Genomic DNA, 12,809 nt, shown 5'->3' on the forward strand with positions numbered 1-12,809 from the left:
GGAAGTAGACAGTTAAAGATGCTGCCAGAGAGCCCCAAGAGATTGTTAAGCCTAGTGGTACTCTTGAGGCCCAGGTTGGGATACTTTGGGACCGGCATGGCCATACGACGGAGGGCCAACAACCCGTCATATGGTGGATTCTCCGAAGGGAATTCGCTTATTTGGCCTTTTACATTCACCTAGCATATACTCAAGCTATCAATATCTCTTTCCTCAAAGCCAGTGAGGCCAGAGGAAGGCGATATTATAAAGACCGCGGAATTGTGTTTTTGCAATGAGTGCGTCATAATACGGAATGTTTGTAGCTGTGAATCACAGTGAAGCACGCAATATAGGCCGCTGCAGGGTGGGAGGGTCCAGTTCCAATTGGACCAACAAAGAGACACCATCCATGATGTGAAGTAGTCCTACTCCTAGCAGTTAGCTGTCAAAAGAACTGTTAGAAACCCTAATTGTATGTGTTACTGATTTCTTGGTTCTGGTATGGATGGTAAAACACAGTTCATTACATTCTCGGCCTATTTTCTCTGTGTAAAATAACTACAGGAAATGGAACTCCTCATAGATTAAATTGAAAAATCTTCTGTGTGTTATCTATCCTAGCAGGCACCCTCGTCCAAAACTGTCTCCGCATATGGGTGCAGTCATTATATCGTTGAAGGTGAGAACTGCGAGACATCGTCCTCGTTGGAGGAAACCTTCTATGACAAATATATAAACCATATTAAATGCTTGTCCAGTGTGGTGACCAATCTCGAAATTCAATTTCCCTATTTCTATACAATATACAGTGCTATATAATGCACCAGTCATGCGCTATCAATCAAGGATGTTCTGACGAAAGTTTTGTAAGATGCAAAATAGATCTATGAGCAGCATTTGGATTGCTCTGAACAACAGTCAGACTTCCCCACAACCGATAAACGACAGTAGCATGAAGCAGTGACCGGAACATCAGCGGTAGCCACCGCGATATCATGTGCGGGCTGGATAAAAAGCAGCTCATCAGACTTACCAAGGCGTGTAAGACACTCATGCAGCCCGTGCAATCCCCATACGTTGTTCAGTTTTGCTCTGCGTCGGGGAAAGTCCTTCGCAAATCCAAGATCCTCCTTGAATAACACTTCAGCTTCCTCCACCCGGTTCTGTTCAAGAAGCAGACCGCCCAGGGCATGACGAACAGGTTGCATCCAAGGAGGAGGATCGGAGTAAGGCAATGCGTCCTCCAGTTGGATTGCTTTTCGCAGAGAGGCGAAAGCAACCTCGTAATTTCCTCTACGGTACTCCAGCTCGCCATGTAACATAGCCGACGAGACCTTCAAAACGTCCACCTGCTTGCATGGTATACTGTTGAAACGAGTCGAAGGGACAGCTGCGCGGGCGGCCTCAAAGTCTTGCTGGATGGCCTCCGCCTCTTGGATTCGTCCCAGCGCACTATAGGCAAGTCCTTGGGCGTACAGTATAGTCGCAGTAGTTGCGCATCTTAATTTGCGATCGACAGGAAGCTCAAGACGAAGGATCTCCTCCCACCGACCAAAGCGCACCAACACGTGGGCCTTGCTGCCCAAGAAGCTTTCGATAGCATCAGCGACAGGAGGACTCGTGATGGAAAGGAGTTTGTCATCTATAATTTGTTCCAACTTCTCCGCTGCCGACATCGCGTCTACAAAGCGGCCGCACATCATAGCCGCGTAGAGCTTCGCACAAATGTAGTGCACACGATAACCCATGTACGAGATCGTGCCACTTTCTTGAGCAAAGTACTCATCGTCTGCAACCATGGCCTCATGATTCGAGTCAATTGCGCGACGGTAGTCTCCGACCGCCGCATCGATGTGAGTCGGCATGTGCAGCATGTGCGATCCATCAGGCACCAGGTGTCGTAGTCGATCTGCCGCCGGCAGTGCGAGTTCCGGGTTTGGAGACATCTCCATAACGTGGATATGCAAGTGGCAGAGCGCCGGGTGGTCACGCCCGCCGGATGATAAGCCAGTCTCGATGACCTGCTGGGCTTCGACCGTATGAGGGCCGGTCGGTTTTCCGGTATCCAAATCCCACAGACCGCGCGGTGTCATGCACATCAATGCATCAGCAAACAAGGCGGCGATGTCCGGGTCGCTGCCAAATTCTTGATACACAGGCCGCATGGCATCTGCGTATGCGCGATTGAGTGGACTCAGGTCGTCCGGGATGCTTTCCGTGGGTGGAAAGCGTGCAGCAATGGCCTTGACCAGTGCTTGTTCCACTGGGGTGATTTGCTCAACCAGCTGAGTGGCACGTGCGATAGCGTTCTTTGCCCTGTCGATGGAGTCTCGAAGGTCCTTTGGGTCGAAATATCTCCACGCCTTGTTGTAGTTTGGGCCCGCGGAATAGGCGATCCCCCACAGGGCCATTGCACAGTCAGGATCATATTGGACGGCCCGTGCGAAACATCGCTCTGCTTCTCCGACGTTGAAAGAATACGTCCAGACTAGGCCACGGTCGCACCACCGTTGGGCGCGTTGTGACGACGTAGTGACCGGGCGACGGTGTCGACCGAGATTAAAGTATGCCTCATCGCCAGTCGGATGACAGTCTCTAAATACCCATTAGATCGAAAATCGTGGAGTAAGGATAGAGAAAACCTACGTCATGTTGAAGGGAAATGGAATATTTTAGTAGTCAATTAACTTAGCCGTTATAAAACACTTTAATGAATGGACAATCGATATAACTTACTATTAGACTGTGAATGAGAACCTACTATTTATATTACAAACCACGATCGCCGAACAGCACACAAAGGCATCTATGGCTTGTCTTAGTAATAGGATAGGAGGGATGCCGGCGGGCAATCCTCTAAGACGGTCCCAATGAAGTGAGGATTTTGTAGGTGGGATGTTCCGAGCTGTCAGTATTACAGAGTGAAGCATGCCGGCGTATCCCACCTGCGTACAGTCGTTTCCGACATGGTTGAGATCGAGTATAAGTACCTTTTGGAAAGCAACTCTTCAACCTACATCCACATTCTTTCACCATCTCACTCTATCTGCCCTTGCCCCAAAATCGTAGTCATAAACCTTGACCATCGGTTCTGGATCAACCTCTACTTTCACCATCACCCACCCCACGATGGCGACCGGCATTTTACACATTGACGGCATCAGTTTTCTGACTGATCCTTACTTTGGTGCCGAGAAAGGAACGAAATATGGTGAGACTCAGAAACTCAACGAGAAAGATATTTCTCAGCTCGGCTTTAATTCCACTCCACCGCTGCCCCATCTAGTCAATCTCAGGGGCCCATCCGTCTGCCTTCACAATCTGCCTGGTGTTCTGAAGCCACGGAGACCACATCCACAATCTAGATCCCGAGGGCCGCAACCTGCTCGATAGACGACGGATCTTTAAGACCATGGACGGGGCCAAAAATCGAATGCTGATGTAGAGCCACAGCACCTCTCTTTCGAATTTCCTCTCTCTGTTTGCAATGTAAAACAAAAGAAAGTAGAACTCAAAGCAAAGGAACAAAGAAACGTTGTAAGACGGAAAGAAAACGCGGAAAGGAAAGAATAGAAAAGAAACAACTAATCAAGTTCCATCGACCCTACTGGGGACAATGACAGTTCGGAGGGGTGGCGGGTCTTCGTTCTTGACACTGCGGCCATGTTTAACGCTTCCAGGATTATAAAGGAGAGTAGGCCCTTGATAATACATTGACTAGTAAGCCCCATTAGCCAATGCACCGTATGTACGGTGTACTATTATGAAGTCAGCTATCATTGCCTCCGTAGAAATGGAAGGTATATCCGTCGGATAGAAGGCCAAAAACAACCGCACGCTCTCCGTCTCCAGCAGAATGTCGAGCCTTGACCACCATCGCTACTTATCAGTCAGCAGTGGATAGGATTTAAAGAGCTTGGACATTGTACAACTTACCCATGTCAGATAGTAATCCAGCTGGGCCGCGGCCGAATTCTGCGTGTCTCTTAGCTTCGACGATGAGAAGACTACTGGCATTCTTGGATGGGCGGTCGTAGAACAGCATGTAATCTGCTTGGCCTTGGAGCTTCTTTCTTTGCCTGCCCATGTGAGTGACGTCTCAAACTGCAGGTTTACTCCGGCTGTCCCAGGATTTTCGTAAGCGCCCAGGATATATGTTGTCGGTAATAGAAGCGTGTCGAGTCGTGTGCTCGCGAGGGGCTCGTTCCAAGGGGCGCGCTCATAGGTCTTCTCATATGCATTGAGGGTCCACCCTAGCTCTCAATATTAGAGTAGAGAAATAGAAATTAGGACAATAGAGTAACTTACCAACATATTCCATTTCACTTTTACCCTTATCCGTATACACAGCAAAGCCTTCAAACGCGGTCTTATCCCACTTGAATGTACCGCTGGCATCGGGACTAATACCAAAGAGTCTTTGAACTTCCTGCATACTCAAATCCCCAACTGCTATCGTCGGGGTCGGTAAATGCTTAGCTTTCAATTGGTTTATGGAGGCCAAAGCCTTATCCATCTCACGATTGTCCACCTCGGTCAATGTATCCGGAGGCATCTTGACAAAGGGCAGCGCTATCTCTGCAGCCTTCAGCAAAACCTCCTGCATCTTGGTAGCCATGCTTGTGCGTGTTTTCGAAGAAAAATAAGATAGATCATGATAAAACCGAAACCTTGGTGGATGGGGGTGATTGCTGTGAGAACCGGACTTGAGGGAGTGAGACGCAAACTTCTCCGTACGTTGAGTTGACGACGAGACCATGTGTCTTATTAACACATCAGCGTACTAGTTAACTAGTACACTCGAAGTCTACGAATGGGAGTTGCTATCTCTTGTTCCTCAAAACCAAGCTTCATCGGCCGGGTCTCCGTCTTATTAGTCCAATATGAATTGAACACCGGTTGTGCGAACCCTCGCAAGCCAGTAGTACTTTCACCCGAGCCACCGGAAGCGTTTTCATCCGTGCTCGTTGGCATTCGATGGTTCAAATTGAAGTGTAGCTGTAACAAGCTCCATTCCCCTGCTGCCAAGGCAGGCAACCCTGTGAGAGAGGCTATCTTCTGTACACGTTGGGCCTTGGGGAACATTTAGATTGTTTATTCAGGAAAGGAGAAGCAGCAAGTTTACTACGATGGAATTATGACATCCGTGGGGTGGCGGGGTGGTTAATAGAAAGCTGGGATGAGAAAGGAATGAGGAAGGAAATGAAAGGACTTTGTGTGGATGAAAGGCTTGGTGACATAATGCCGCTGGTTGGGAAGGAATAATGGAGATATTTGACCGGTTATACAAGTTTGTATGGTGAATTGAATACGCGAGTGACTAGTAGTAGGTCACGGTGCCTCGGGGTCACAGCCACTAGAAATATTCACCACCCACCACCTTGCACAGTGATTTTCAGATAATCCGCCGAAGGAACCGGACTTCAAGAGATCTGTTCTTGTTATATCGCCCTCTTGATATATATCATGAAACTACAATAAACAAATACCCATTACAATACCCCCAGACAGTATATAACTACTACAAGTATGTCCATGATTTACCCGACGTACTGCCGCCTGAGCGAGTCAAGTGGGCTCGATCCCCAGTTTTTGTGGCCCGCGTCGAAGCTAAGACATTAGCTCCATCATAGAGTTGAGGCTTCTTTCCATTCGTTCAAAGTGTTTGACAGACCTCTCGCCCCTTTTATTACGTGCTGTCACCATCTCTGTCCTCTTTCGACCCTTCCATATCTTTGTGTGGATATACGTCAATTCTTGAGATCTTTTGATATGAATTCCTACGATCCACCGTACGGGTTTCCTCTTCGCAGAAATGGCACCTGCCTTTCCAGTGAAACCAGCTGTGGTCACACATGGGGGGGGTTCTATGCCTGCTGCCCGGGCGATTCGGTTTGCCCAGGGGCTTCACAATCAATCTTGAACAATGTTTGCTGTCCAACCGAATCCGACTGTACTGCACCACTTAAAGCGACTCCGCACTGCGCAAATGATACCTGGATAATGTTCAATCACACTGGATTCTTCTGCTGTTTGCCAGAGCAAACAGGGTTCTGGACAGATAGTCCCCAAGATGCTGTTGGCTGCTCCGATGGGGCGCCCACAGAGCGCGGGGAAACAATCTTGAATACAGAGACTCAGAGTCAGTGGGGACATTCGGCAATGCGATTTCAGTTTTGATTCTAATAGAAAATCTTCAATATCTAGGTTTCTCCTCAACCTCTTCCACTGCATCCGCTACCAGTAGCGCCTCTGCTACCAGCAGCGCTTCTACCGAATCCACATCCACAAGTTCTCTACCCGCCGCAACAACGACCTCAGCCTCCGACTCATCGAACAGCTCTTCCTCGAGTAACCATGCTGGGGCCATTGCAGGAGGCGTCGTTGGTGGCGTTGCCGGAGTCGCATTGATCGTTGCCCTTCTTTGGTACTTCTTCCTGCGTGGCCGAAAACAATCTCAGCAGCCGCCAGCTGGGGAAATGGCTGTTCCCATGGCCGGCACTCAGAATCCACCCAAGCCCCCGGCCGAACTGGAAGCCCAGAAAATACAACATGAGCTAGAAAGCGGGATGGACCAACCAGTTCATGAATTGCCAGCCAACCACTACTAAGCTGCCCTTGTTTTTCTATTCATCGCATGACGGTCTCTGCAGGTGCAGGTTATGATCGTAGATTGGGCACAATTAACTTAATATATTATGGAGAAACCTCAACTCTTCCATAAGGTAACTCCATCCAAGATGTCTCAGGATCGAACCACAAAGAGGTGGTGGGTGGATAGAACGACTTTCCTTCTCAGCGCCCGACGACCCGAACACTTCAGTCAGCTTACCGCAGCAAGGAAACATATTGCCAGTTCGACTTTTTCCACAAATTCTTCAACGATGATCCTTCGCCAAAGCGATGGAGGATTTAGGGTGGGGGCCAGGGTCCATCATTGGCGCCTCAAGCATTTTTCTCCACCGCGGGCCCCAGCCATCACGACAATCCCAATCTCCCGACGATACAACCCTAACTTCCACCTGGTCATGGCAACGCGACTGCCTTCCAATCAACCGTCAACTTAGTTCCTGCTCAAGCCACTAGTGCTCCTGGCGGAAACGTCGGCATTTTGACAGTCTCATCCTATCTCTAGAAATTCTAGGCGAGGTCTTCCCCGCCCGTCGACTCTCCAACCTCCAATCACACTAGTTGCAGGCGCGGATAAATCAGTCAGAGGTCGTGTGCGCGCTATACTTTATTGGGATATTCAAGCAGACACGGACTTTAGTTAATTACCAGTTGATGCAAGCCGATCGTACTATTGACAGCGATCTCGTGGGAAGGCTCTATCATGGCTGGCAGGTCCAAAAGTAGCCCCATGGAAAACATGCTCGACGCGATTCTCAAGAGATCCAATCTTCTGCAGCCTTCCTGAGTCTTGATTATTTTATGGCAGCGTTGCAAGCATATTCGAATGTGGTCATCTGTTTTATATACTCGCCATGTACCGGTTTCTTTGGGTGGAATTTTCAACCAGTGAGATACAGCTGCTCGGGGTATTTGGGTATCTTTATTACTATTTCTTAATTATTCAACACAGCTGTATACTGCTGCTTTTCCATGCCCTAATCGTCGGAGAGTCTTTGCATTGCTAGTGGCTGTAAAATCTCGTCACGTACCCAGAGCCAATATCCATCTAGAGCGTATTGCCTCACCCGAGAGTCCAAGTCACGTAGCTTCAAGATGCCATATGTCGATCGTGTATCGGCACGGACGGAGCTGATCGGGCCAACGACATGCTGTGAGGTGCTTTTTAGCTTACATCCTAGTTTATGCAGTAGAGAAAAGAAAGATGAGAAGGCGGAAAGGGGAATTCGGATTGGCAAATAAAGAGGGGGAAGGGTGACATACTACTTCATTTCCTAGTCGATATGCAATATAGACATACCAGTCGTGACCGACAACCGTATACCCAATAGTCGGCAGCAACCAATCAGCCTGATCTAACGGCCCTTTGGCTAACTCGCCTAATCGCCGCATTTTCTCTAAATTCCCACTGAGCCAGATGGCAAGCTGGGCAAGCGCTTCCTTTTTTTCCCCGCCGTCGTCAGGCTTCACTTCTACACCAGAGAACAGTATAGTCCGCTTGTTAAAAGCATCCGTGGTCTGGCTAATCGCGTAACCGTGACCGCCTAGACTGACTCTCTCATAGAGACTAGAGACTTCCGGGTCCCGACAGGAGAACGCCAAAGCATAGTCTGCCTTTTTGTTGATCCGCGTAAGATTGTTCCTTACCATAGGTAGAAGATCTCCATCGATTTGTTGGGATTGTCTGTAATCGGGTAAGCAGTTACCTCCAATGGAGAAATGGTATACATACACACTTGTCAGTTGTAGTTTAGAGGACCCTTGTGTGGGTTTGCCAAGAATCGGCTGCACGACGTCTAATCACCAAGCATTCTCATCTTTGCCGTATATATCACAATGTCTTGCTTCTAATCGTATTTCTTCGAGCTCATTCCACAATACGTCAAGGGCCGCATCTGACATATGTCCAGAGTCAAAATATGCGGACTCCGGTATTTCTTCCGCACCGTCAGGATCGGATTCACGGATCCGGGACTACGATTCAATCAGTCGATCAAGCTATACATAAGGAATCTGGTGACAGCACCTCTAGGCCTTTAGGAATTATGCCCTGCGCAAACCGATCTGCGAGGCGTTTTCGTAGAGATGATACAGTGCCCGGTACAGGGCCAGTTGCTTGGGGTTCACATATAATAGCAGGCTTTGCAAGTCGGAGTTGGTTAAAGACATCTCGGGTTGTGCTACCCTGGCGCGACGCAATGGACATCCTTGAACGTGGTTCAGTACACTCTGAAAGTGATACCAGCGATGGAGAGAGCGACATCCTCCGCTCAGAGTTGTAATAATCAGTGCGCTGTCGTTTGGTGGGACAGGATCGGCGCGGGGCGGACGTAGATATTGTTGTCTCCCTTGTGTCTGCTTAAGCGGCCATATCGACCAATGATGTATTGCCTGAGGACAGAATAGGCCCGGTAGCAGGCAGTTGCTCAAGCCAGCGCTCAACATCCATCTCCAGGTCGATATATATATCAACGTCTCAAAATGAAAAAGGGGTATTACAGTCATAGGCTCGATGTTGGGCCATAGAAGCCGACTGTTTGCTATGTTTGCATTGCCAGGGAAGGGGCATTGTTTTACCCATGGCCAACAGCTCACCATATTTCCGACACACATGGCAAGCTGTTACAGTCCTTGTTGGATCCGTAGGGTACATATCAGTGTTACTATCTATTCTCTTGGTTGTAATTAGTCATGGTGGTTAGGGCACATCGGACCGTACGGAACACCGGGCGGGATATACGGGCCGTGTTTAGCACCCGCTCTTGGCATACAGCCAGAACCACTACCTTGGCACGGAGAACTACTCCCGATCGTCCGGTGTCATACCGGTATAAAGTGTGAAGCATGGTATAGGTCTAGATTGTATTTCTCTCGGTACGAATAGCAGTACGTCATGCTATCGCTAGATCCGAAAAGTCACCTTGTAGTTTCCACCCATCTTGAGCACGGCCCATCCAGTGGTTGATCTGTAATGCTCAGAACCTGACTATGTGGATTCTATTCTAGAAGTTGAGTGTACGCTTAGATACTAAAGAAGTTTATAAAGCTAGATTCACAGTCTAGCTTGCCCAGACACTTCACAACAACTGGAAACAAAAGATATATGGCAAGATGTGGTTGACGTCATGAAACCTGATACTGTCACCGACGTTTTCGGCCAGTCTATTTATTAACTTTATGCCAACCAGTCAACAGACGTTGGTGACAGCACACCGCAAACCTATTAAAACATCATGATCTAGACAATTGAAACCTTCTTACGGTCGGAAATCTCAACCACAAGCATGTTGTTGCTCACTGGTCAGACTAGGGGGAGTGGATTGAGTTAGGTTACATTGAAAGATAACCTTAAAGGAATACATTACTCGCACATGTTGTGGAGTCACTAAAGTACTACCATCAAATGAACCATGTCTTCCAGTCACTCACGGGGCAATCGAATCATAGTATATGTCAGAGGCATAAGGGTGTTACCCAAACCGTCCGTCTATCATCTACCATGAACGTCACGATGTCGATATGTATGTACAAAGCGACCAACTCGGACCTAACGAAGGTCTAGAATCACCTGGGTTACAGATAAATAGAGCGCCATTATCCCTCGAAATTGCACCATTCTTCAGATCAATCGCGTCAACTAGAACAGCAAATCAAATCCTTTTATTACCCAAATCACATCAAATCAACCCCCCAAAATGAAGTTCTCCACCATCCTTGCCGCAACCACCGCTCTCCTGACCGGTGCCAATGCCGCGGTACCGCGTCTTGTAGAGGTCCAAAGCCACGATGTTTGCTGGAGGGTCTGCTTTCCAGAGAAGCCACATTGTCCGGATGGATGGGTAAGAACAACGGCATCTTATCAATTTCATGAAATGGTGCTAACTCCAGGCTACAGGATGCTAAGAAAATAGGCGTGAGTAGTATCCTCAACCAATGCCGGTCTCTAGTACGTTTGTTAACATGACATACAAGCATTGTTACTCTTGCTGCAAAAACTTTGACGATGAGGCTGCTGAGGCCAGTAAGCTTGATATGTTTTGGCAGGCATAGATCAGTGTGCTGTTTCGGTCTCGCTGGCCTAGTGGAGCTTAGGAGGTGAGCTTGGAAGTGGCTTTGTTGTTTAGTTAATAATTCTGGAGGGAACCATAGGTGGAGCGTAATTGTTAAAACAATAATCAAATATGTGTGCTCTTATAAAGTTCTTGTAAATTGCTCGCTTTTGTTGCAATAAATGTAGAACTAGTGCTCTTCTTAATTCCCAGGTCTATATGAAATGAGCCCACGAAGCATGTAAACGGCCGTGAAATATTTGTATGGCCAACTGCGATGATTCAAACCGGAAAGCTAACTAATTCGGGCCGACCAAGCTGTCGGCCGCGGGCTTCGCCATTCTCAGTGTCACCAGCTTGCTGCTCTTCTTCATTGGGCGGAAAGATCACCTCTGGTGGCGAGATATCCATCTCTGTAACCCAAGCCACTGGAATCGAACTCAGAAACGCGAACCCCGCCAGCAACCACCAAGGAAGAATCATGTAGCCCCGTTTCACACCAAACGAGAATACAGGCCCCAGGACTCCCGGTCCAAGACCTTGTCCAAAGGCGTTAATGCTGGTACCTATTCCATTCACAGTTGCTAACATGCCAATGGTTCCCGCTACCTCGCTGATCAGAATCGTGCAGCAGGGGAAAACAAAGGCGGACCCAGCCATCTTGAAAATCAGCAGTGCACACACTGCCACACTGGCCAGGGGCTGTGGGAGAAGAGGCACAAATGGAACCACCAGGTAAAGCATGGGAAAAACCGTGGAAGCCAGCCTCAGACATTGAAGGATCCCGTACTTCCTGGCCGCCCATGGGAATATCACGAGCTGGACTATCATGCTGGATACGCCGACGATTGAATAGAAAAGACCCATCTCACTGGTATCTACACGAGATCAAAGCATCATTGGTCAGAATGGTAAGAGATACCTAGTTTCAAAGGTGCTTAGCTTACCTAACCCGAGTCCACTGCTGAATTTAAATGGAAGGTGCACGTCTGGGTTTCCCTTTAGATGTTGTACAGGATAGTCCAGTAGTACCGGGAACAATGAGTCGAAAGCCACGGTGTGCATGCTCATCGCACCGGATATCAGCAATAGGAGAATAGGCTGTGGAGAGACAATGCTCAACCAACGGCGCTTGAGGTCAGCTGCTCTGCGCTCTAAGGCCTCTTCTATATGCTGCAACTCTTCATCTACTTCCTCTATTGTGTCACCAAGTAGAGCTGTTGTCTCATCAACACCAACTGGTTGGACAGGGGCCTGTCTGTTACGCAATGCCCACACTTTCCTCAGGACCTTCGTGATCAGCAATTCAGAATCAGGGGAATCCTTCAGTCCCGGTTTCGTTTCCTATGGAATCTGTTAGAGCCATCTGAGTTTCTCGGGGGAAAGGGAACTCGCACATGAAGAGAAGCAGATGCCATCGTAATAGCGACGGCTACAATACAGCTAGAAGCTATACTAGACAAAGCAAAGGGAAACATTTTCAAGAGTGCAACATTGCCGAAGATGCCAGAATAATGCTCCGCGGGGTGCGCCAACAAGCCTCCTAGGGCGGGACCAAACCCAGACCCAATTGTCTCCACGGTAGGTAGGATGCTGAATGCGTACGGCTGGAGTAGCTTCTCAGGGACCATCTCTGCGATCATGGTGCGCATAATACCGATGCTACCACTGACGAGACCAAGCAAAGCCCGGAAGAGTACCAGTAAGGCGAGGTGTTGTGAGAAGCCAAACAGTAGGATGAAAACCAGCATGAGGTTGAGTTCAAGCAAGATAACACGTTTCCGACCAATGGAATCAGAGGCCATACCCCATACCATACCCATTACGCCCGCACAGGTAGCGGTCACCGTAGTGCTGAAGCCAACCCATTTGGGCACATCGTCCTTTGGTACACCAGCATGTTCGAGCATGTCGGGCTGCGCAAGAAGTTATCAACATAGGCTTTAAAAAGGGTGGAGAAGTTGATCAGAGACATATAAGCAGGGCTGTTATACCATATACGGGACAATGGAGGAGAGTACGACTGTTGATAAAAGGTCAGTTGAGCTCGCCGCGTCGTTGGTCATGTATCCAGCGACAGATTAAATGTAGCATTTCATACCCGCCTCAGCGAAGTGGCATATCGCTAGTGAAGCTGATTAGTTATTG

General features: G+C 48.5%; 6 protein-coding genes across 6 annotated transcripts; 2 read left to right on the plus strand and 4 right to left on the minus strand.

Moving 5' to 3' along the window:
- Nucleotides 1-866: 866 nt before the first annotated feature.
- BDV37DRAFT_295224 (uncharacterized protein) lies at nt 867-3,396 on the minus strand (the record flags this gene model as incomplete). Its single annotated transcript, XM_032089811.1, has 2 exons — nt 867-2,552; nt 3,394-3,396. The coding sequence occupies 2 exons, from the start codon at nt 3,394-3,396 to the stop codon at nt 867-869; spliced, it is 1,689 nt and encodes a 562-aa protein (XP_031945953.1).
- Nucleotides 3,397-3,751: 355 nt separating this feature from the next.
- On the minus strand, nt 3,752-4,600 carry BDV37DRAFT_278644 (uncharacterized protein; the record flags this gene model as incomplete). Its single annotated transcript, XM_032086110.1, has 4 exons — nt 3,752-3,861; nt 3,919-4,061; nt 4,088-4,235; nt 4,291-4,600. The coding sequence occupies 4 exons, from the start codon at nt 4,598-4,600 to the stop codon at nt 3,752-3,754; spliced, it is 711 nt and encodes a 236-aa protein (XP_031945954.1).
- A 1,154-nt stretch (nt 4,601-5,754) lies between these two features.
- On the plus strand, nt 5,755-6,593 carry BDV37DRAFT_268268 (uncharacterized protein; the record flags this gene model as incomplete). Its single annotated transcript, XM_032084149.1, has 2 exons — nt 5,755-6,128; nt 6,230-6,593. The coding sequence occupies 2 exons, from the start codon at nt 5,755-5,757 to the stop codon at nt 6,591-6,593; spliced, it is 738 nt and encodes a 245-aa protein (XP_031945955.1).
- A 996-nt stretch (nt 6,594-7,589) lies between these two features.
- Nucleotides 7,590-8,818, minus strand: BDV37DRAFT_268269 (uncharacterized protein; the record flags this gene model as incomplete). Its single annotated transcript, XM_032084150.1, has 5 exons — nt 7,590-7,763; nt 7,876-8,296; nt 8,345-8,408; nt 8,448-8,586; nt 8,639-8,818. 5 exons carry the CDS (start codon nt 8,816-8,818, stop codon nt 7,590-7,592), a joined length of 978 nt encoding a protein of 325 aa, XP_031945956.1.
- Nucleotides 8,819-10,307: 1,489 nt separating this feature from the next.
- BDV37DRAFT_278647 (uncharacterized protein) lies at nt 10,308-10,662 on the plus strand (the record flags this gene model as incomplete). The annotated part of the gene is made up of 3 exons (XM_032086111.1): nt 10,308-10,451; nt 10,508-10,525; nt 10,585-10,662. The coding sequence occupies 3 exons, from the start codon at nt 10,308-10,310 to the stop codon at nt 10,660-10,662; spliced, it is 240 nt and encodes a 79-aa protein (XP_031945957.1).
- Nucleotides 10,663-10,943: 281 nt separating this feature from the next.
- Nucleotides 10,944-12,571, minus strand: BDV37DRAFT_278648 (major facilitator superfamily domain-containing protein; the record flags this gene model as incomplete). The annotated part of the gene is made up of 3 exons (XM_032086112.1): nt 10,944-11,539; nt 11,609-12,005; nt 12,059-12,571. The coding sequence occupies 3 exons, from the start codon at nt 12,569-12,571 to the stop codon at nt 10,944-10,946; spliced, it is 1,506 nt and encodes a 501-aa protein (XP_031945958.1).
- Nucleotides 12,572-12,809: the final 238 nt, after the last annotated feature.

This window comes from Aspergillus pseudonomiae (assembly GCF_009193645.1).
Source record: "Aspergillus pseudonomiae strain CBS 119388 unplaced genomic scaffold BDV37scaffold_5, whole genome shotgun sequence".
NCBI lineage: Eukaryota > Fungi > Ascomycota > Eurotiomycetes > Eurotiales > Aspergillaceae > Aspergillus > Aspergillus pseudonomiae.